This window comes from Entelurus aequoreus, linkage group LG21 (genome assembly GCF_033978785.1).
Source record: "Entelurus aequoreus isolate RoL-2023_Sb linkage group LG21, RoL_Eaeq_v1.1, whole genome shotgun sequence".
Lineage (NCBI taxonomy): Eukaryota > Metazoa > Chordata > Actinopteri > Syngnathiformes > Syngnathidae > Entelurus > Entelurus aequoreus.
Window position 1 is genome coordinate 10,089,489 of NC_084751.1, and position 25,163 is coordinate 10,114,651.

The 25,163-nt window shown below is 37.1% G+C and overlaps 2 protein-coding genes across 2 annotated transcripts; both read right to left on the bottom strand.

Annotated features, from left to right (window-relative positions):
* Window positions 1-814: 814 nt before the first annotated feature.
* LOC133638885 (cytochrome c oxidase subunit 5B, mitochondrial-like) lies at window positions 815-12,532 on the bottom strand. Its single transcript, XM_062031907.1, has 4 exons — window positions 12,372-12,532; window positions 8,579-8,649; window positions 3,857-3,956; window positions 815-1,172 (listed from the first exon to the last, which is right to left on the bottom strand). Exons 1-4 carry the CDS (start codon window positions 12,466-12,468, stop codon window positions 1,060-1,062), a joined length of 381 nt encoding a protein of 126 aa, XP_061887891.1. The 5' UTR covers window positions 12,469-12,532; the 3' UTR covers window positions 815-1,059.
* Window positions 12,533-13,973: 1,441 nt separating this feature from the next.
* Window positions 13,974-23,619, bottom strand: LOC133638886 (cytochrome c oxidase subunit 5B, mitochondrial-like). The gene is made up of 4 exons (XM_062031908.1): window positions 23,460-23,619; window positions 17,659-17,729; window positions 14,404-14,503; window positions 13,974-14,331 (listed from the first exon to the last, which is right to left on the bottom strand). Exons 1-4 carry the CDS (start codon window positions 23,554-23,556, stop codon window positions 14,219-14,221), a joined length of 381 nt encoding a protein of 126 aa, XP_061887892.1. The 5' UTR covers window positions 23,557-23,619; the 3' UTR covers window positions 13,974-14,218.
* Window positions 23,620-25,163: the final 1,544 nt, after the last annotated feature.

Sequence of the window (25,163 nt, forward strand, 5' to 3'; positions counted from 1 at the left end):
GACGTCCAATCCCTCAGGCGGTACTGCACCAAAAAGCGACATCAGTGTGTAAAGGATATCACCACATGGGCTCAGGGACACTTCAGAAAACCACTGTCAGTAACTACAGTTGGTCGCTACATCTGTAAGTGCAAGTTAAAACTCTTACTATGCAAAGCGAAAGCCATTTATCAACAACACCCAGAAACGCCGCCGGCTTCGCTGGGCCCGAGCTCATCTAAGATGGACTGATGCAAAGTGGAAAAGTGTTCTGTGGTCTGACGAGTCCACATTTCAAATTGTTTTTGGAAACTGTGGACGTCGTGACCTTCGGAACCAAGAGGAAAAGAACCATCCGGACTGTTGTAGGCGCAAAGTGTAAAAGCCAGCATCTGTGATGGTATGGGGGTGTATTAGTGCCCAAGGCATGGGTAACTTACACATCTGTGAAGGCGCCATTAATGCTGAAAGGTACATACAGCTTTTGGAGCAACATATGTTGCCATCCAAGCAACGTTATCATGGACGCCCCTGCTTATTTCAGCAAGACGATGCCAAGCCATGTGTTACAACAGCGTGGCTTCATAGTAGAAGAGTGCAGGTACTAGACTGGCCTGCCTGTAGTCCAGAACTGAAAACGAAGTTTCTCAGTGTGAACATGAAATATCTTGTCTTTGCAGTCTATTCAATTGAATATAAGTTGAAAAGGATTTGCAAATCATTGTATTCTGTTTTTATTTACCATTTACACAACGTGACAACTTCACTGGTTTTGGGGTTTGTACTCCATTCCAGTCTGCAACAAAGTTTGCCTTAAAAACGTCTAACTCCAAACTTGATTTCCCTTATTTTATTTCATTAAAGGAAAGTTTCAATTCTTTAACACAACTTTTAGTTGCGACTACAGAACCACACACACATTGTATTGTAGACGAAGAAGAAGATGAGGTCATCAGGTTGATCAAGTATTGAAACAGAACAAGTCCAACTCAGACCAGAATGTGTTACGTGCAGAGCAGGAAGTGGACCGGGGCAACCAGGATGTTCCCAGAGACCAGAGAGTTCATTAAGACGGGGGGTCTAGTGGGGGAGCTCGTGTGGAACCAGCTGGTAGTGGGAACCGCAGGAAGGACAGCGCTGGGCCTCGCCCTCGTGGAGCCAGAACCACACCACCGCCGTGTTGTCTTCCTCGCCTGCACATACCAGCTAGTTAACACTGCACTTTATTATGTAAGTGTTTGCACTTTATCATGTAAGTGTTTGCACTTTATCATGTAAGTGTTTGCACTTTATCATGTGTTTGCACTTTATCATGTAAGTGTTTGCACTTTATCATGTGTTTGCACTTTATCATGTAAGTGTTTGCACTTAATCATGTAAGTGTTTGCACTTTATCATGTGTTTGCACTTTATCATGTAAGTGTTTGCACTTAATCATGTAAGTGTTTGCACTTTATCATGTGTTTGCACTTAATCATGCAAGTGTTTGCACTTTATCATGTGTTTGCACTTTATCATGTAAGTGTTTGCACTTAATCATGTAAGTGTTTGCACTTTATCATGCGTTTGCACTTTATCATGTAAGTGTTTGCACTTTATCATGTGTTTGCACTTTATCATGTAAGTGTTTGCACTTTATCATGTAAGTGTTTGCACTTTATCATGTGTTTGCACTTTATCATGTAAGTGTTTGCACTTAATCATGTAAGTGTTTGCACTTTATCATGTGTTTGCACTTTATCATGTAAGTGTTTGCACTTTATTATGTAAGTGTTGGCACTTTATCATGTGTTTGCACTTTATCATGTAAGCGTTTGCACTTTATTATGTAAGTGTTTGCACTTTATCATGTAAGTGTTTGCACTTTATCATGTAAGTGTTTGCACTCTATCATGTAAGTGTTTGCACTCTATCATGTAAGTGTTTGCACTTTATCATGTAAGTGTTTGCACTTTATCATGTAAGTGTTTGCACTTTATCATGTAAGTGTTTGCACTTTATTATGTAAGTGTTTGCACTTTATCATGTGTTTGCACTTTATGTAAGTGTTTGCACTTTATCATGTAAGTGTTTGCACTTTATCATGTAAGTGTTTGCACTTTATCATGTAAGTGTTTTCACTTAATCATGTGTTTGCACTTTATCATGTAAGTGTTTGCACTTTATCATGTGTTTGCACTTTATCATGTAAGTGTTTGCACTTTATCATGTGTTTGCACTTCATCATGTAAGTGTTTTCACTTAATCATGTGTTTGCACTTTATCATGTAAGTGTTTGCACTTTATCATGTGTTTGCACTTCATCATGTAAGTGTTTTCACTTAATCATGTGTTTGCACTTTATCATGTAAGTGTTTGCACTTTATCATGTGTTTGCACTTTATGTAAGTGTTTGCACTTTATCATGTAAGTGTTTTCACTTAATCATGTGTTTGCACTTTATCATGTGTTTGCACTTTATCATGTGTTTGCACTTTATCATGTAAGTGTTTGCACTTTATCATGTAAGTGGTTTCACTTTATCATGTAAGTGTTTTCACTTAATCATGTGTTTGCACTTTATCATGTAAGTGTTTGCACTTTATCATGTAAGTGTTTGCACTTTATCATGTAAGTGTTTGCACTTTATCATGTAAGTGGTTTCACTTTATCATGTGTTTGCACTTTATGTAAGTGTTTGCACTTTATCATGTAAGTGGTTTCACTTAATCATGTAAGTGTTTGCACTTTATCATGTAAGTGTTCGCACTTTATCATGTAAGTGTTTGCACTTTATCATGTGTTTGCACTTTATTATGTAAGTGTTTGCACTTTATCATGTAAGTGGTTTCACTTTATCATGTAAGTGTTTTCACTTAATCATGTGTTTGCACTTTATCATGTAAGTGTTTGCACTTTATCATGTAAGTGTTTGCACTTTATCATGTAAGTGTTTGCACTTTATCATGTAAGTGGTTTCACTTTATCATGTGTTTGCACTTTATGTAAGTGTTTGCACTTTATCATGTAAGTGGTTTCACTTAATCATGTAAGTGTTTGCACTTTATCATGTAAGTGTTTGCACTTTATCATGTAAGTGTTCGCACTTTATCATGTAAGTGTTTGCACTTTATCATGTGTTTGCACTTTATTATGTAAGTGTTTGCACTTTATCATGTAAGTGTTTACACTTTATTATGTAAGTGTTTGCACTTTATCATGTGTTTGCACTTCATTATGTAAGTGTTTGCACTTTATTATGTAAGTGTTTGCACTTTATTATGTAAGTGTTTACACTTTATTATGTAAGTGTTTGCACTTTATTATGTAAGTGTTTACACTTTATCATGTAAGTGTTTGCACTTTATTATGTAAGTGTTTACACTTTATTATGTAAGTGTTTGCACTTTATTATGTAAGTGTTTACACTTTATTATGTAAGTGTTTACACTTTATTATGTAAGTGTTTACACTTTATTATGTAAGTGTTTGCACTTTATTATGTAAGTGTTTGCACTTTATCATGTGTTTGCACTTCATTATGTAAGTGTTTGCACTTTATTATGTAAGTGTTTACACTTTATTATGTAAGTGTTTGCACTTTATTATGTAAGTGTTTACACTTTATTATGTAAGTGTTTACACTTTATTATGTAAGTGTTTGCACTTTATTATGTAAGTGTTTGCACTTTATTATGTAAGTGTTTACACTTTATTAGGTAAGTGTTTGCACTTTATTATGTAAGTGTTTACACTTTATCATGTAAGTGTTTGCACTTTATTATGTAAGTGTTTGCACTTTATTATGTAAGTGTTTGCACTTTATTATGCAAGTGTTTACACTTTATTAGGTAAGTGTTTGCACTTTATTATGTAAGTGTGTCCGACAGTCACTTACACACACATCCCACGATCCTCTTGTTGGAGATGGAGGGAACCAAGTGAGGATCCACTTTGGAGCCAGCGTACTCCTTGGGCCTCATCATGCTGTAAGGGTCCTGCAACACAACACCATGCTCCTCAATAACAACGCTGCTTTCTGAGAAATACTATGTAAACAGGAAGTAGATTACAACATAGTGGTGTACGGTAAACCGCTCCTAATAAAGTACCGCTGTGCTAATGAATTAAAAAAGGTACTATACTGCTTTGGAAAAACACTGGTACATTTTTTTCCCTTGGACATGATAGTACGCCGTGTAGTATGAGCCCAGGCACACGTACGTCAACACGCAACGGAAACAGTGTGGAGACAAAAGGAGGGAAAATTGACATATTTTGGGTTAAAAACAAAGCTATAAACACGGCAAACGGTCCTTTTAAACATAGCTCGCTAGCGGCTAACGTCCATCCACTGTGTTTTAGCTACTTCTAAATCACTAATCCTCGTCTACATGGCGACAAATAAAGTACGTTTCTTGCAAGTATCATTATCACTGCAGGACGAGGAATAGCTAAACATGCTTCACTACACACCGCAGGAAGATACAATAGCTAACCGCTAACAACAGGCGAGCGCTCTTGAATGTAAACAAACGCCATGGGAGGATCTACACAGATATCCACTGTAATAATACCAAGTACAAGAGCCGTGTACAGTCGATACTACTATGATCGTGTGAATGCCCCAAAACATTCACACACATGGTTTTCTACACCAAAATTCATCTATTTATTAAACTTCTTCCACATTTTTCACCCGATTCAAAGCGTTCCAACTTCAAACTGTTCAGCCTATTCGGGATTTCCCTTGACGAATTCCAAAAACTCCCAGAATTCCAGGTTTCCCGGGACATTTTACCCCATTCAAAATGAATTGGCCATTTTTCAAACTTACACATTTTTCAACTGATTCAAACCATTCCACCTTCAACACATTCCACCATCCTGGAAATTTAAACTACCCTTCCAAAAAATTCCAGGATTTTCCAGAATTCCTGGTTTTCCGAAGCCCTATTTCCACCTATTTTTCTAACGACGACTCCGTCCATATTTTTCAACGCATTTCAACCGTTCCACCGTCAAAACATTCCTCTTAATCAGGACAAAAAACAAAGTTGTTTTTTGAACTGGAAAAATTCCCGATTTCCCAGAAATTCCGTAATACCATTTCTCAATTCAACATTTCTCGACCGATTTAAAAAAACAAAACATTTCAACTTGTTCAGACCATTCAAGTTTTTTTTTTTTTACCATTTTCAAAAAAAATTCAGAAATTCTCAAATTTTGGGGAAATTCCCATTGAAATCAATGGGACATTTTTCAACGCATTTCAACCATTCTACTGTCAAAACATTCCTCTTAATCAGGACAAAAAACAAAGTTGTTTTTTGAACTAGAAAAATTCCCCATTTTCCCGAAATTCCGTAATACCATTTCTCAATTCAACATGTTACTATTTCAACATTTCTCGACCGATTTAAAAAAAATTCCAACACCAACCATTTCAACTCATTCAGACCATTGAAGTTTTTTTTAACCATTTTCAAAAAAATTCCCGCTTTTGCCGAAATTCCCACGTTTTTGGGAAATTCCCATTGAAATCAATGGGACATTTTTCAACGCATTTCAACCGTTTCACCGTCAAAACATTCCTCTTAATCAGGACAAAAAACAAAGTTGCTTTTTGAACTGGAAAAATTCCTGAATTTCCCAAAATTCCGTAATACCATTTCTCAATTCAACATTTCTCGACCAATTTAAAAAAAACAAAAAACATTTCAACTCATTCAGACCATTCATGTTTTTTGTTTTTTTTTACCATTTTCAAAAAAAAAATCAGAAATTCCCAAATTTTGGGGAAATTCCCATTGAAATCAATGGGACATTTTTCAACGCATTTCAACCGTTCCACCGTCAAAACACTGAATCAGGACAAAAAACAAAGTTGTTTTTTGAACTAGAAAAATTCCCCATTTTTCCGAAATTCCGTAATACCATTTCTCAATTCAACATGTTACTATTTCAACATTTCTCGACCGATTTTAAAAAAAATTCCAACACCAACCATATCAACTCATTCAGACCATTCAAGTTTTTTTTTAAACGATTTTCAAAAAAATTCCCGCTTTTGCCAAAATTCCCACATTTTTGGGAAATTCCCATTGAAATCAATGGGACATTTTTCAACACATTTCAACCATTCCACCGTCAAAACATTCCTCTTAATCAGGACAAAAAACAAAGTTGTTTTTTGAACTAGAAAAATTCCTGAATTTCCCAAAATTCCATAATACCATTTCTCAATTCAACATTTCTTGACCGATTTAAAAAAACAACATTTCAACTCATTCAGACCATTTAAGTTTTTTTTGTTTTTTTTACCATTTTCAAAAAAAAACAAATTCCCAAATTTTTGGGAAATTCCCATTGAAATCAATGGGACATTTTTCAACGCATTTCAACCGTTCCACTGTCAAAACATTCCTCTTAATCAGGACAAAAAACAAAGTTGTTTTTTTAACTAGCAAAATTCCCCATTTTCCCAAAATTCCGTAATACCATTTCTCAATTCAACAAGTTACTATTTCAACATTTCTCGACCAATTTAAAAAAATTCCAACACCAACCATATCAACTCATTCAGACCATTCAAGTTTTTTTTTTAAAACTATTTTCAAAAAAATTCCCGCTTTTGCCGAAATTCCCAAATTTTGGGGAAATTCCCATTGAAGTCAATGGGACATTTTTCAACGCATTTCAACCGTTCCACCGTCAAAACATTCCTCTTAATCAGGACAAAAAACAAAGTTGTTTTTTGAACTGGAAAAATTCCAGATTTCCCAGAAATTCCGTAATACCATTTCTCAATTCAACATTTCTCGACCGATTTAAAAAAACAAAACATTTTAACTCGTTCAGACCATTCAAGTTTTGTTTTTTTACCATTTTCAAAAAAAATTCAGAAATTCCCAAATTTTGGGGAAATTCCCATTGAAGTCAATGGGACATTTTTCAACACATTTCAACCGTTCCACCGTCAAAACATTCCTCTTAATCAGGACAAAAAACAAAGTTGTTTTTTGAACTACAAAAATTCCCCATTTCCCCGAAATTCCGTTATACCATTTCTCAACTCAACATGTTACTATTTCAACATTTCTTGACCGATTTAAAAAAAATTCCAACACCAACCATTTCAACTCATTCAGACCATTCAAGTTTTTTTAAAACCATTTTCAAAAAAATTCCCGCTTTTGCCGAAATTCCCAAATTTTTGGGAAATTCCCATTGAAATCAATGGGACATTTTTCAACGCATTTCAACCGTTCCACCGTCAAAACATTCCTCTTAATCAGGACAAAAAACAAAGTTGCTTTTTGAACTGGAAAAATTCCTGATTTTCCCAAAATTCCGTAATACCATTTCTCAATTCAACATTTCTCGACCGATTTAAAAAAAAAAAAACATTTCAACTCATTCAGACCATTCAAGTTTTGTTTTTTTACCATTTTCCAAAAAAAATTCTGAAATTCCCAAATTTGGGGGAAATTCCCATTGAAATCAATGGGACATTTTTCAACGCATTTCAACCGTTCCACTGTCAAAACATTCCTCTTAATCAGGACAAAAAACAAAGTTGTTTTTTGAACTAGCAAAATTCCCCATTTTCCAGAAATTCCGTAATACCATTTCTCAATTCAACTTGTTACTATTTCAACATTTCTCGACCGATTTAAAAAAAATTTTTTTTAACCATTTTCAAAAAAATTCCCGCTTTTGCCGAAATTCCCAAATTTTTGGGAAATTCCCATTGAAGTCAATGGGACATTTTTCAACGCATTTCAACCGTTCCACCGTCAAAACATTCCTCTTAATCAGGACAAAAAAACTGTTGTTTTTTTTAACTGGAAAAATTACCGATTTCCCAGAAATTCCGTAATACCATTTCTCAATTCAACATGTTACTATTCCAACATTTCTTGACCAATTTAAAACAAATTACAACACCAACCATTTCAACTCATTCAGACAATTCAAGTTGTTGTTTTTTACCATTTTCAAAAAAATTCCAGCTTTTCCCGAAATTCCCATTGAAATCAACGGGACATTCTTCAAAGTTCCACAACTCCCACATTTGTCATCTGATTCAAACTGTTCCAACTTCAAAATATTCAGCCTGTTTGGGAATTGTGTGCTCTACTTCAACAATTCTAAAAAAAATTCCAGGATTTCAGTTCAACTTCAGCATTGGAGCGTTTACAATCAATTCCTTCAGGAATTGCCTTATCTAGTTACATGGTAAATGGTAAATGGGTTTTCTACCTTCAAGGTGCTCAAAGCGCTTTGACACTATTTCCACATTCACCCATTCACACACTGATGGCAGGAGCTGCCATGCAAGGCCCTAACCCCGACCCATCAGGAGCAAGGGTGAAGTGTCTTGCTCAAGGACACAACGGACGTGACGAGGTTGGTAAAAGGTGGGGATCGAACCAGGAACCCTCAGGTTGCTGGCACGGCCACTCTCCCAACCGCGCCACGCCGTCCCCATGATATTTTTCATCATCACAATGTCTTTTTTTCCTTATTTTATTGTTTATAAACTCAGGAAATGCGTCAGACTGTAAATGTGAGTGATGTGTGTCAAAGTGCGACCCAGGACGAAGACTGATCTTACAGAGCCCTCCTTCATGGCCTTCATGATGACCTTCTCCATGCCGGTGGCTTGTTCCTCATCAGTAGGAATTCCTGAGATGAAACAAACATTTCTAATCAAACAAACAAACAAACATTTTTTCTTAGAGCTGGTGCTAGCAAAGCTTACATCAATCTCACTGAAGCTAACAAACTTTCTTTAATAATCACAAACACGAGTAGGCTGTGTGTCATTAACATATTTCCTCAATATTTCTTTCTTTCTTTAGTGTATTTCGAACATGAACACTCTTACAGCATAATACATCACACAATTTCATATCATTTCTCTTTACATCATGTCCGAAAAGGAGTAGGAAGAAGCAAAGCTTATTTAATCCTACCCCTTTCCCACTTCAGAGCGTTTACAAATATATACATTCATTTACTGACTTTTTTTAATAGAAAAATGACATCCGTGAATGAGTAATACAACAGTTTTGTAATATGTAATTAGTTAAGTCAGTCATTATTAACATACTGAGATGAAGAATATCTTATTTTCAATAAGGTTGAAAGTATTTCTCATAATTCTTCTTCTTTGTACTTTGTAAGCACTATTCATTTGAACGACCTCTTCAACTGGATCATATCAGTACAATGCTTAACTTCTTTACTTAATCCATTCCATCATTTAATTCCACATACTGATATGCTAAAGGTTCCAAGTGTTGTACGTGCCTACAAATGTTTTAAATTTGATTTTCCTCTAAGGTTATATTTCTCCTCTTTAGTTGAGAAGAGTTGTTGTACATTTTTTGGTAGCAGGTTATAGTTTGCTTTGTACATCATTTTAGCTGTTTGCAATTTTACCAAATCATCAAACTTTAATATTTTTGACTCAATAAATAAAGTGTTTGTATGTTCTCTATATCCAACATTATGTATCAGTCTAATTGATCTTTTTTGTAACACGGTTAACGAATGTAGCGCACATTTGTAGTTATTTCCCCATATTTCTGCACAATAACTCAGATAAGGTAACACTAGCGAGCAGTAGAGAATATGAAGTGATTTTTGGTCTAGAACATGTTTTGCTTTATTCATTATTGAAATGTTGTTTTTAAAAACAATGTTGATACACTATCAACTTGATTACGGCAAGGCACTTCTCGTCAGGGTCCCCAAAAAGAGCATCAAAAAGCTCCGCGGTACATCCAAAACAGCGCAGCGAGGATCCAGATGAGAGCGCGCAAGCATGACAGTGTTTCCCATAAACTGCCAAGATACCTGTGGCGGTGGGGGCGTGGCTATGGGCGTGGTCACCATGACATAATCGAGTAATTTGCATAATTTACTACAATGATATGATTTTCTCTAAAAAGGCTCAAAAAATGTATACTTACTAATTAATAATAACAGTTTTGTTTTAAACGTCCATCCATCCATTTTACAATATAATTACAACACTTTATGTACATATTTATATACAGATTTGAACAATAAGTTATTCACTGAAATATATTTATTAATTGTGGTTCTTACAAAAAATATATCTTATAAAATATAAAATATAAAATGTCTCTTAAAGCTCTGCCCCTTTAATTAGTGCATACTAAATAATTGAACTTTAGCCTACTACTACAACCATATTATTTACCAGCAACATAAAGTGAAACAGAGGCAGAGGTGTCCTGCCACAGTCAGTAACAAATAAACAGAAAACAGTAGTGGTCAAATACAAATAAAGCAACAAGAGAAGTATCCTACACTTCTCTTTTGTAAAGTAAATCTGAACAGCCTATATGGGCATCTACATCAACTATATGATTTGCCTGAGAAGCTGGACAGGACAAAAAAATAAATAAATAAAAATTTTTTTAATTTGTGGCGGACGTAATTATTTCGTGGCGGGCCGCCACAAATAAATGAATGTGTGGGAAACACTGCATGATCACATCACACCCATCCTCAAATCACTCCACCGGCTCTATATTGCATCCCGGACCCAATTCAAGATTAAAATGCGAACACATCTATGCATCTACGGCAACGCCCCCTCCTACCTGAAGGACCTGGTTTCCCCTCAACCTCCTACCCGCAACCTCCGCTCCTCAAACACTAACCTCCTCAAACTCATCAGGACAAACTTACAATCAATGGGCCGCCGGGCTTTCTGCTCGACCGCACCCGAACTCTGGAACGCTCTCCCCGACCATCTTAGAGCACCACAGTCGGTCGACCGTTTTAAGCCTTGTGTGGTGTTCGGGTCTGTGGGACCCGTTTTCAATTTTTATTAAAAGAAAAGTTATACAATTAATTAATTTTTCTAACTGAGACTCACTGACTTTGGCTCATTTTCATTGAAGAACATATATCAGAATACATATTTAATGACCACACACCCCCCTACACATTTCTATTACATATAAGATGTCCGGGTCTACTTGACCCGGGGCTAATAGACGTGTGGAAATTGATGTTTTGTGTACCACACACACACACACACACACACACACACACACACACACACACACACACACACACACACACCTAGACAGGAGGAGGACAGAGTGTAGGTACACAGAACATCAGAGGGTCAAATGTGCGAGAAAATGAGAGCAGACAGTGTTGACAAACAATGCTGCAACCTTGTGTGGAAACCGCAAAAGAAGAATCCCTGTGGGATGCGGAAACTGGCAGAGAAATTTCCATGCAACGTTCATATTGTATACTCAGCCAGCGTTTGTGGGTCTGATGGACCTGTTTCATTTCGTGGATTTTAATGCCTCACAATCAAACACTTTTATGTTAAAATACTGAACAGATGTTTTTTGGGATAAGGTAAACATCTGTTCAGTATTTTAACATAAAAGTGTTTGATTGTGAGGCATTAAAAGCCACAAAATGCAACGGGTCCATCAGACCCACAAACGCTGGCTGAGTAACAACAATATAACCTTTACACAATTAAGAAGGGACTAAAAAGCCACCTTTTTAGCACAGCTTTTATCGAATGTATCTGTCTTCTTGTTTTTACACTGCTTGCTTATCTGTTTTATCCAGTGCTTTCATTTCTATTTGTATCTGTTTCTGTTTTATCTAGTGTTTTCCATGTTTTAATTACTAAACAATGTACTAATATGATCCACTTCAAGAAACTCTTCAAACTTAAAGTGTTTACAAAGTACAAAGAAGAAGAACCATGATAAACATTCTGAATTTATTTAATTAATCCATTCTTTCACTCTCAAAATAATCTTACTTATCTCATCATATGAAATGTAACTTACTTCACCAATTATTATTTATCTACTTATTTTTATTGTGATTACTTATGGAGTACATTTTGAATAAATTGAGAACAGGAAGTGAACAAAAAAGTTTAGCAACTGTTATGTAAAAGAAAAGGGGTAGGATTAAATAAACTCTGCTTCTTCCTACTCCTTTTCGAACATGTTGAAAAGAGAAACTGGAAGTTGTGATGTGTCATGTTGTATGCTTGCATGTTCGAAATAAACTCAAACTCAACTCAACTATTTTAATTTTTTATTAAATATTCTAAATTTCTATTTTGTTATACTTTGTAGCACTTTGAGATTTTAACAAATGTAAAGTGCGTAACAAATGTAATTCATCATCATCATCACTATCGGTTTATTTGTGTTAATAATCTCCAGACAAAACATTTGTTGACGTTCCTAACCAACAACCTCCATGACTTCTAAAGAGGTTGATTCTTTTTTTTCGCTGAGCTGCTGCGCCCTTGCGGCGGACAAACCTTCTTGTATTTTAATTTTAGCTCATTTTTTTCGGTTCTGTGGTTCGGGGCTCACCTCCAGCCGCCATGTTGCGGCACATTGACGGCACCGCAGCGGCCCGGCGGCTCACGGCGGCCCTGAAGCCTGAGCGGAGGAGTAACCTTGCAGCCATCTTATTTCTTCTTCTTCTTCCCTCGACAGTCGCCAGGAAGTGACGTCATGCAAAAAAAGTTCGGCGCTTACTGATGACGCCAAAAACAAATATTTGGTGGTTTAATAACCTTTTTCAGTACCATTATGGAACAGTAATATACATCCAAATTTTATTTAAAATATCTATATTGTTCAAATATGCACATAAAGCCATCTTGTTTCGCTGCGGAATGCCGGAGGTCGCGCGGTGATGACGTAGGCAGCCAGGAGACCGTCGCTCTTTTTTTTAACGCCCCACACATTTACACATGCCCCTTTTTGAAACAATTCACAACATGTACATATCCTAAAAAAGCTTACTTAAGTAGAAATAGGGACAATAAGGACAATTTATTTTACATAAGCATTTTTTCCTAAAGTTAAAGAAATACAATTTCAAAATATTAATGGAATATTATTACCATTTTCTTAGTCTATTGACAACTGTTCCTTTGGTAATTGAATATAGCAAATGTGAATAATTCATATTTTGAATGTGACACAGTACTGAATATTGATTTTGGGAGGAACCAAGAATATATCAAATTTGGCATATTTGTAAAGGACAGCCAATTAGAAAAGGTTATTGTTATTTTCTTGCTGGGAACATTTGTCATACACAAAAGTTTTTTGTTTTTTTAAGTGAAACCTATTTTCCTCATTTGAATAGTTTTAAATTATTAGTTCAAACTTGGAAAAAAATCTAATTGATGGGAAAGCCTTGCAGTTTTTAATTTCTTTTAATTTTTGTCTCCAATATTTTGAATTGTCTTTATTTTACCTATTTTGTAGGTGAATATTTAAAATGCTGCGATGAGGTGTACCCCACCTTCCGCCCGAATGCAGCTGAGATGGGCTCCAGCAACCCCGAAAAGGACAAGCAGTTGAATATGGATGGATATTTAAAACGTTGTATTCATGTGAATTGTTCTGCCTGATGTCAATTGTTGATTGGCATCGAAAGTGCCTTTTTTTGTTTGTAAATTCATTGTTTGTTAAAAAAAAAAACATTTTAATATGACACATTGGTGTTCACTGTAACAATAAGGCCATTTCTTAAAATGTTTGGACCCGAATAAAAATTCAGTTAAGTCTAAATTCTGAACATTTAGTATACCTATGTAATACTGTATGCATGCATTACACACAATTGTAATTAGACAAATATTATAAACATTTTTAAAATGTATATATTATAGAAAAATGTGTATTAAATTCACACATTTTACTAAAAATAAAATATTTAAATATATTAGGTAGATATTTGACAGTATTAATTTGATATAAAATAGTATAACTTTAAAATCTATGCCATTGTATGCAGACTTCAGGGACATTCTGTAGAAATTATTTGTAACATGTTTGATCATCTTACATGTCTTTGTTTTAAATACTGATTGGTTGTTGACTTACAATTTGATTGAAAGTTCAACATTATTTTGTTGAGACAAATTGGCCAGAAAACCAACTTGACCAGAAGGAAGGTAGACATAAAATGGACTTTATTGTTGGAATCAGAGGAAGATTGTAGAGGAAATAAGATGGTAGACATGCTGAACAAGAGCAAGGACTCATGAAGAAGAAGATGAGGTCATCAGGTTGATCAAGTTTGGAAACAGAACAAGTCCAAATCATAACAGAATGTGTGAAGTGCAGAGCAGGAAGTGGACCCAAGCTAACAGGATGTTCCCAGACAGTTCAATAAGATGGGGATGGTTCTTATCTTGGGTCTAGTGGGGGAGCTCGTGTGGGACCAGTTTGTAGTGGGAACCGCAGGACGGACAGCGATGGGCCTCGCCCTCGTGGAGCCAGAACCACACCACGGCCGTGTTGTCTTCCTCGCCTGCACACAGCAGAAGAAGAAGTGATGCGTTCTGCTCCGTGGAACCGTGCTGATGCTGCGACGCTTACTTACACACACATCCCACGATCCTCTTGTTGGAGATGGAGGGAACCAAGTGAGGATCCACTTTGGAGCCGGCGTACTCCTTGGGCCTCATCATGCTGTAAGGGTCCTGCAACACAACACCATGCTCCTCAATAACAACGCTGCTTTCTGAGAAAAAACTATGTAAACAGGAAGTAGATTACAAGTACTAATAAAGTACAACTGTGCTAATGAATTAAAAAAGGTACTATACTGCTTTGGTAAAATACCGGTACTTTTTTATTTTCCTGGACATAATAGCACGCCGTGTAATATGAGCCCAGGCACACGTACGTCAACACGCAAAGGGAAACAGTGTGGAGACAAAAGAGGGAAAATGGACATATTTTGGGTTAAAGGCCTACTGAAACCCACTACTACCGACCACGCAGTCTGATAGTTTATATATCAATGATGAAATCTTAACATTATAACACATGCCAATACGGCCGGGTTAACTTATAAAGTGACATTTTAAATTTGCCGCTAAACTTCCGGTTCGAAACGCCTCTGAGGATGACGTATGCGCGTGACGTAGCCCGGCGAACACGGGTATGCCTTCCACATTGAAGCCGATACGAAAAAGCTCTGTTTTCATTTCATAATTCCACAGTATTCTGGACATCTGTGTTCGTGAATCTGTTTCAATCATGTTCATTGCATTATGGAGAAGGAAGCCGAGCAAGCAAAGAAGAAAGTTGTCGGTGCGAAATGGACGTATTTTTCGAACGTAGTCAGCCACAACAGTACACAGCCGGCGCTTCTTTGTTTACATTCCCGAAAGATGCAGTCAAGATGGAAGAACTCGGATAACAGAGACTCTAACCAGGAGGACTTTTGATTTGGATACACAGACGCCTGTAGAGAACTGGGACAACACAGACTCTTACCAGGATTACTTTGATTTGGATGACAAAGACGCAGACGTGCTACTGTGAGTATGCAGCTTTGGCTTTTTTTTGCGTATGTACGTAACTTTTTTAAAATATATAAGCTTTATGAACCTTGGGTTAGGTGAACGGTCTTTTGGGCTGAGTGATTGTGTGTGTTGATCATGTGTTTGAATTGTATTGGCGTGTTCTATGGAGCTAGGAGCTAGCAGAGGAGCTAGGAGCTAGCATAACACGTACCGTACCGTACGTGCGCGTCACGTACGTAACTTTTTAAAAATATATAAGCTTTATGAACCTTGGGTTAGGTAAACGGTCTTTTGGGCTGAGAGATTGTGTGTGTTGATCAGGTGTTTGAATTGTATTGGCGTGTTCTATGGAGCTAGGAGCTAGCAGAGGAGCTAGGAGCTAGCATAACAAACACGCAGGTGTTTTTATGCAGGATTTATTTGTGGCATATTAAATATAAGCCTGGTTGTGTTGTGGCTAATAGAGTATATATATGTCTTGTGTTTATTTACTGTTGTAGTCATTCCCAGCTGAATATCAGGTCACCCCCGGCTCTCACAGCATCTTCCCTATCTGAATAGCTTCAACTCCCCACTAGTCCTTCACTTGCACTTTACTCATCCACAAATCTTTCATCCTCGCTCAAATTAATGGGGAAATTGTCGCTTTCTCGGTCCGAATCTCTCTCACTTCATGCGGCCATCATTGTAAACAATAGGGAACTTTGTGTATATGTTCAACTGACTACGTCACGCTACTTCCGGTAGGTGCAAGACTTTTTTTTATCAGATACCAAAAGTTGCAATCTTTATCGTCGTTGTTCTATACTAAATCCTTTCAGCAAAAATATGGCAATATCGCGAAATGATCAAGTATGACACATAGAATAGATCTGCTATCCCCGTTTAAATAAAAAAAATTCATTTCAGTAGGCCTTTAAAAACTAACAATAAAGGTGAAGCTACAAATATTGCAAAAGGTGCTTTAAAACATAGCTCGCTAGCGGCTAACGCCCATCCACAGTGTTTAGCTACTTCTAAATCACTAATCCTTGCCTCCATGGCGACAAATAAAGTAGGTTTCTTACAAAACGATGATACAATAGCTAACCGCTAACAGCAGGCAAGCGCTCCTGAATGTAAACAAATGCCATGGGAGGATCTACACAGACATCCACTGTAACAACACCAAGTACAAGAGCAGTATACAGTCGATACTACTATGATTACATGATATTTTCATCATCACAATAACTTTTTGTCCTTATTTTATTGTATATACACTACCGTTCAAAAGTTTGGGGTCACCCAAACAATTTTGTGGAATAGCCTTCATTTCTAAGAACAAGAATAGACTGTCGAGTTTCAGATGAAAGTTCTCTTTTTCTGGCCATTTTGAGCGCTTAATTGACCCCACAAATGTGATGCTCCAGAAACTCAATCTGCTCAAAGGAAGGTCAGTTTTGTAGCTTCTGTAACAAGCTAAACTGTTTTCAGATGTGTGAACATGATTGCACAAGGGTTTTCTACTCATCAATTAGCCTTCTGAGCCAAAGAGCAAACACATTGTACCATTAGAACACTGGAGTGATAGTTGCTGGAAATGGGCCTCTATACACCTATGTAGATATTGCACCAAAAACCAGACATTTGTAGCTAGAATAGTCATTTACCACATTAGCAATGTATAGAGTGTATTTCTTTAAAGTTAAGACTAGTTTAAAGTTATCTTCATTGAAAAGTACACTGCTTTTCCTTAAAAAATAAGGACATTTCAATGTGACCCCAAACTTTTGAACGGTAGTGTAAACTCAGGAAACAAGTCACTGGACACATGAGGATTTGAATATGACCAATGTATGATCCTGTATCTACTTGGTATCGGATCGATACCCAAATTTGTGGTATCACCCATACCTTACGTAAAGTATCCAAACAACAGAATAAGTGATTATTACATTTTAACAGAAGTGTAGATGGCACATGTGTAAACAGTAAGAAAGCAGATATTAACAGTAAATAAGTAGATTAATAATCCATCCATCCCTCATAAGGTTGACAAAATAATAGAATGAGAAATGACACAATATGTTGATTAGGAGCCTTTGTATCCCGTTTACTTACTAACAAAAAAGAAGCTGTCTAGTGTGTTCACAATGTTATTTATTTGATTGCAACAATAAATGTATGTTTAACGTGTCATACGAGTTTATGTTAAAATAAAGCCAATAATGACATTTGTTTGTGGTCCCCTTTATTTTGAAAGGTATGTAGTACCAAAACATTGGTATCGGGACAACACTACTACATCATGTATAACATTTTGCAACTTGAGCAAGACTTACAGAGCCCTCCTTCATGGCGTTCATGACAATCTTCTCCATGCCGGTGGCTTGTTCCTCATCAGTGGGAATACCTGACAGGAAGAAGAACAGCGACCGTGTGATTTCCAAGTGTGGAAGTTTAAATAATGAGTCAGTGTTTGTGCTGAGCAAAAATCATATCATTCAAAAGACATCATTCATTATTAAAGAAATGATTGCTTAGTATATACTATACACCAGAGCTGGGCAAATATTTGGACTTGGGGGCCACATTGAGAGAATGGCCAAGTTGTATGTGTGTATAAATTATATGTACATATTTAGCTGTAAAACTCTGCTGTGTGTTTGGGTCCCTTTTTGTCAGGAACACTAATACCAAAAGTCACAATGTCCGATAGAGTTCTAAAAAAGGTATGACAAAAAAACAGAATGGAATTTTACAGTTTTTTAGTGAATGGGACACCCAAAATGTACATGAAAATAAAGAAAAGTGTGATTTGCAATATTAACTATGAACAATAAAACACTGAATTTTAACAACATATGAACATCACTCCTCTTTTACTTCTCAGAAAAAGCAAAACACAACAAAAGTGTAAAAAAACCCTGCAAAATATGAATGCAAAGTGAAATAAACACCCACAACATGATATATTGTCACGTAAAAATGTGCTTCCGCATCTGTTCCTGACACATGCGTTTGGGGCTGGCTGCTCTGAAAACAAACCCCGCCCACTCTGCTTTGTTCCTGGTCTGAGCTGCTTACTGCATACTTGGCAACCCTCCCGTTTTTAGCGGGAGAATCCCGGTATTCAGCGCCTCTCCCGACAACCTCCCGGCAGAGATTTTCTCCCGACAAACTCCCGGTATTCAGCCGGAGCTGGAGGCCACGCCCCCTCCAGCTCAATGCGGACCTGAGACTGAGTGGGGACAGCCTGTTCTCACGTCCGCTTTCCCACAATATAAACAGCTTGCCTGCCCAATGACGTCATAACATCTAGGGCTTTTAGAACAGAACTTTGTAGAACAGACTTCTCCATTGAACACGGTGGCCGAAATGATATACTCATCATGAACAGAGAAGTTAAACAGGACAATACTGCCATCTAATGGATAGCCACCAGAACACTGAAATTCAAGTTTTTTTTTTCTTCTATGTAAATAAAATAAATATATATATATATATATATATATATATATATATATATATATATATAGCTAGAATTATATATATATATATATATATATATACAGTGGGGCAAAAAAGTATTTAGTCAGCCACCCATTGATTGTCAATGGGTGGCTGACTAAATACTTTTTTGCCCCACTGTATATATATATATATATATATATATGAAAAATATATATGAAATACTCGAGTTGGTGAATTCTAGCTGTAAATAACCACGCCCCCAACCCCCACCCCCGACCAAGCCCCCCACCCCCCACCCCCCACCTCCCGATATTGGAGGTCTCAAGGTTGGCAAGTATGGCTTACTGTAATAACTCCTATAACACTCAAAAGCGCAGATTTCAACCATTAAAATACTTTCTATAGTTCAAGACTTACAGTCATTTAAAAACAGCACTGGACATCATAATGGCAGCTACAGTTTTGATGTTAAAGGTCTAAAAAAATTATGTAGAACGTCCACGGGCTGGATTGAAAATCTTAACAGGCCGCATGTGGCCCGCATTATGCCCAGATGTGGTATACACTAATCTGTTACTCCTGTTCATCCATGTATTTACAATCTATTTAATCAATACAATTACTTTATGTTTATTGATATCATTCATGTCTTCATTTAGTTATCAATTATTACTTATGGATTTGTTTGTCCAGTAAACTCTTTTTATTTTCTAACAGCTTAAGCACAAAAAAACCTGTTTACGACGTTCAACCTATTTTTTTAAACATTACGAGAGTCCTCTAAACAAGAAACAACTCCCAAATAGTCACCTTTACACTTCTTAAGTCCAATCAAAATAAAGGCTCGAGGGCCAGATCTGGCCCACTACATAATTTTATGTGGCCTGCGAAAGCCTGGAAATAACATGCATTTAACTTTTCTTACTATTTATGTTTTGTTTTTTACATTTTTCCATTAAAATAAAAAAACATGTTTGCATTCAGTTGCATATCTTCAAAACTTAAATACATCCATCCCTTTTCTACCGCTTGTCCCGTTCGGGGTGGCGGGGGGTGCTGGAGCCTATTTCAGCTGCATTCGGGCGGTCATATCTAATAAAATATTCATTAAAAAAACCTAACCCAACCTAATATTGCAACAACATATTATATACCGTATTTTCCGCACCATAAGGCGCCCCGTGTTATTAGCCGCACGTTTAATGAACGGCATATTTCAAAACTTTGTTTACCTGTTAGCCGCCCCGTGCTATTAGCCGCACCTATGCTACGCTAAAGGGAATGTCAACAAAACAGTCAGATAGGTCAGTCAAACTTTAATAATATATTACAAACCAGCGTTCTAACAACTCTGTTCACTCCCAAAATGTAATGTGCAAATGTGCAATCACAAAAATAGTAACACTCAAAATAGTGCAGAGCAATAGCAACATCAATAACTCAACGTTGCTCATACGTTAGTGTCACACAACACACAAAATAAACATTTAAAGCTCACTTTCTGAAGTTATTACTCATCTACAAATCCCTCGAATTATTCTTCTTCGGTGTGCTTCACTTGTTTTTTGACACCATCTGTGATGTGGACGCGCATGCAGTCGTAGATCAACAGGAACGGCGCTGCATGAAAAAAGTCACCCGGTGTCTTCGCGTAAACGTCTATCAACCACTCGCTCATCTTTTCTTCATCCATCCATCCCTTCGAGTTAGCTTTTATGATGACGCCGGCTGGAAAGTTCTCTTTTGGCAAGGTCTTCCTTTTGAATATCACCGTGGGTGGAAGTTTCTGGACGTTAGCATGGCAAGCTAGAACCACAGTAGGACGACTTCTCATTCTCTGTGGTGCGAATATTCACCGTACGTGCTCCCGTTGTATCCACAGTGCGGTTCACATGAATATCAAAAGCCAGTGGAACCTTGTACGCGTGTCTCTTAGTAGGAGACATTTTGTTGTCTTTACAGAAAAACAAATGAAATTAAATATCCGCGAGCTTCTTCTTCTCCGGGGGCGGGTGCTCACCTTGGCGGTTGCTTACAGTAGAAGAAGAAGCGCTTCCTCTTCTATGGGGCGGTTGCTTACCGTAGAAGAAGAAGCGCTTCCTCTTTTACGGGGAAAAAAGATGGCGACTGTTTACCGTAGTTGCGAGACCTAAACCTTATGAAAATAAATATGAATATTAATCCATATATAAGGCGCACCGGGTTATTAGCCGCACTGTCTGCTTTTGACAAAAATTGTGGTTTTTTAGGTGCGGCTTATGGTGCGGAAAATACGGTAATCATATATTAGAATGGTTTTTGTTAAAATAAAAAATTAAAAAAATTAAATATCTGCTTTACTTATGGTTTCAAAGCAAGTTATCCATCAATTGTGCTGTAAAAAATGGCGATAGAAAAATGAAAATAGATTTTGTAGTAAAATTTTGTCAGTTTTTTACTGTGAAAACAACTTTGGTACCATTTTTCCATTTACACTATGAAAACAACAACTGTAGGTTTTACAGTAAAAACTGCTTTTCCATTCAATTTACAGTAATATGCTGTAAAAACCACCGCAACTTTTGCAGTAAAATTCTGGTGAGTCGTGCTGCCATTTTTATACAGTAAAATTTGAAGGTATTTTACAGCTTGATTGGTATACAGGGCGATTCTAAAAGAATAGGGCAAAATCATCACGCATTTATTCAGTTTTAAAGCAATGTAATAGACTGAATCAATGGTCATTTGATACGAGAGTTATCCAAGTTTTATTGTGTGTTACAATTTCACCGGAGTGGTCATCTGAGCCTTTCGGTGCCGTTCAATTGTAGGAAGACCACGTGTTTGTTCACCCTCAAAATGGCGAATAACAGCAGATATCAACACGGTGGTTTCGCGACATCCTGGGCCGCATTTGGGAAGGAATTCTCATATCGTATGGAAGTTGTCCGTGCTGCCGGTGGTGGCCATATTGAGCACTTTTAAAGCATGAAATAAATACTCTAAGTTGTGTACAACAAACGTTTTCAAGCTACGTTTTCTATTGTTTCTCATTTTTGAAACATTGAGTGACAATTCTTTTTTAATCAACCTGTATATAATAGGCAATTATGTCATGAGGCAAATCCTTATACATTTGTTATTTAGAGTTACAAGCGGCCCTCTGAAGGCAACCATAACTGCCATCTGGCCTTTAATGAAAAAGATTTTGACATGCTTGCAATATCTATATCAAAGGTGCCCGTTACGTCGATCGCGAGCTACCGGTTGATCGCGGAGGGGTGTGTCAGTCGATCGCCCGCCAGGCATTAAAATAATAGTTCTAAAAACTAGCGATCATTAATCGTCACCAAGACGTCACTTGGTTGACATTCACGGCACCCGAGGGTCTTGTGAGATGACGCTGGCTGCTGCCAGATCATTATTAAGAAAAAATGACCGACAGGAAGGCGAGAAACACTTTTTTTTTCTTTTCCAACAGACTCTCGCACCGTACCTGCCGTCAAAATTCTAAAGACCGACTGCACAGTTCCTGTCGTCAGAATAGAAGCGCTGCTTCATCCTGCCTGCGCTACTAAAATAAGAGTCTCAGAAAGCTGGGGCGCAAAAGCTAGCAAGCTACGGAGTTTGCCGCCAATGTATTTCTTGTAAAGTGTATAAAAAGGAGTATGGAAGCCGGACAGATAAGATGCCAAAAATCAACCACTTTCATGTGGTATTGGACAAAAAGGAGGACTTTTTTTTCTCCTCCATTTGAAAATGTGGACGTTATCATCACTACTGTCTGATTCCAATCAATGCAAGTCATCAGAATCAGGTCATACACCAACTTATATTCTTGCAGAAGCCTGCAGAAGAAGTGTGGGCCCCCCTGGTCTATCTAGTAATGCTGCCTGCAGCTGGGCCAATCAGTGGCCACTATACTGAACCGTGCTTTCTGATTGGTATGGTCTCATCTAGTATTATGCTAGATCCACTCGACGTCCATTGCACCGGTCGCCCAGGGCGGGGGTCCCCACATCTGCGGTCCCCTCCAAGGTTTCTCATTGTTATCCCAATGGGTTGAGTTTTTTTCGTTGTGGCTTGTGCAGCCCTTTGAGACACTCGTGATTTAGGGCTATATAAGTAAACATTGATTGATTGATTGATTTATCTAGTTGAAAATAATACTATAGTAAGGATATTTTAAGTTCAATTTGCCATTTATATTCTTGCACGTTTAATTTATGCCAAAATACATAGAACATGCTTTTAAAAGATTAAAAATATGCAACAGAGTGAATCAAAGTGACACTTTGAAGCGTGATGTGGCGAAATGATACTTTTCATCCCCACATCACCGCATAAAGCCATGTATTGTTACACATTCTCTACTCTTTTCTCTCCCTATTAGAAAGCAGTAGTTTTTCAACGCAGGAAGTAAACAAAATATCAGTAAGTATGTTTTGCTCTTGCCTACTTTTTCAGAAAGTGTGCTAAAAGTGTTATTTAATGTTACTTTGTTCAGCATATTCAAAATAAAAATAAAATATGAGGTGCAAACACACTACATGCAGGTACGGAGCGTCGAATATTATCCATTAGTCAGGGCCTTATTAATAATAGTCCTCCGTCCTTGCGTCAGACAAACCTTCTGGTACTTTCATTTTTTTTTAGCTCTTTTGTTTCGGTTCTGTGGTTCGGGGCTCACCTCCAGCCGCCATGTTGCGGCACATTGACGGGACCGCAGCGGCCCGGCGGCTCACGACGGCCCTGAAGCCTGAGCGGAGGAGTAACCTTGCAGCCATCTTGTTTCTTCTTCTTCTTCCCTCGACTGTCCTTGGGAAGTGACGTCACGCAAAAAAAGCTCGGCGCTTACTGATGACGCCAGAACAAATATTTGGCGGTTTTATTTTCTTTTTTTGATACCATTATGGAATAGTTCGTATCTAATATACATTCAAATATGTTTTTTGAAAATATCTATATTGTTCAAATATGCCCATAAAAACATATTCAATGATTACGAGGCTATCACTGCCGTCCAAATGGCAACATTAAATATTCTAAAAAAAAAAATGAATATAAATGATGAAATGGACTAAAGGACTTTCTCTTCCTGGTTATTGTCTTTATTTTTTTGTATTAATATGTTAATATTAATTTCTGGTGATGGAAATAAGTATTCACAATAATAATGACGATATTATTATTACTGTTAATATCATTGTATTGTTTCTGCTATTGTAATTAATTGTATTTTTGTTGTTTGTTTTTAATCACTATAATTGGTCAAATTAATATGAATTATTTTTTTATTTTTTGAAAATAAATATTTTATTTGCATGTCTTCCCAATTGCTTTGCACATTTATTTCTTAAGTATTGTAAATCCGAGATTGGTTTAATCTATTCTTTTATTATTAGATTGTTTACCTTATGTGTGACTTTTGTAAATAAAATGTGCCAGGGAGCAAACTTGGAGTGAATGACAAGAGGAATAGAAAATCGTGTTGTGAAGTGAATTGTATTTATATAGCGCTTTTCTCTAGTGACTCAAAGCGCTTTACATAGTGCCATACATAACTTATGATTTAAATTACAAAACCCAAAACCGGTGAAGTTGGCACATTGTGTAAATGGTAAATAAAAACAGAATACAATGATTTGCAAATCCTTTTCAACCTATATTCAATTGAATAGACTGCAAAGACAAGATATTTAACGTTCGAACTGGAAAACTTTTTTTATTTTTTGCAAATATTAGCTCATTTGGAATTTGATGCCTGCAACATGTTTCAAAAAAGCTGGCACAAGTGGCAAAAAAGACTGAGAAAGTTGAGGAATGCTCATCAAACACTTATTTGGAACATCCCACTGGTGAACAGGCTAATTGGGAACAGGTGGGTGCCATGATTGGGGTTAAAACAGCTTCCATGAAATGCTCAGTCATTCACAAAGAAGGATGGGGCGAGGGTCACCACTTTGTCAACAAATGCGTGAGCAATTTGTCAAACCGTTTAAGAACAACATTTCTCAACCAGCTATTGCAAGGAATTTAGAGATTTCATGAAAAAGTTCAGAGAATCTGGAGAAATCACTGCACGTAAGCAGCTAAACCTCTGACCTTCGATCCCTCAGGCGGTACTGCATCAAAAAGCGACATCAGTGTGAAAAGGATATCACCACATGGGCTCAGGAACACTTCAGAAAACCACTGTCAGTAACTGCACTTTGTCGCTACATCTGTTAGTGCAAGTTAAAACTCTACTATGCGAAGCGAAAGCCATTTATCAACAACACCCAAAAACGCTGCCGGCTTCGCTGGGCCCGAGCTCATCTAAGCCAGCATCTGTGATGGTATGGGGGTGTATTAGTGCCCAAGGCATGGGTAACTTACACATCTGTGAAGGCAC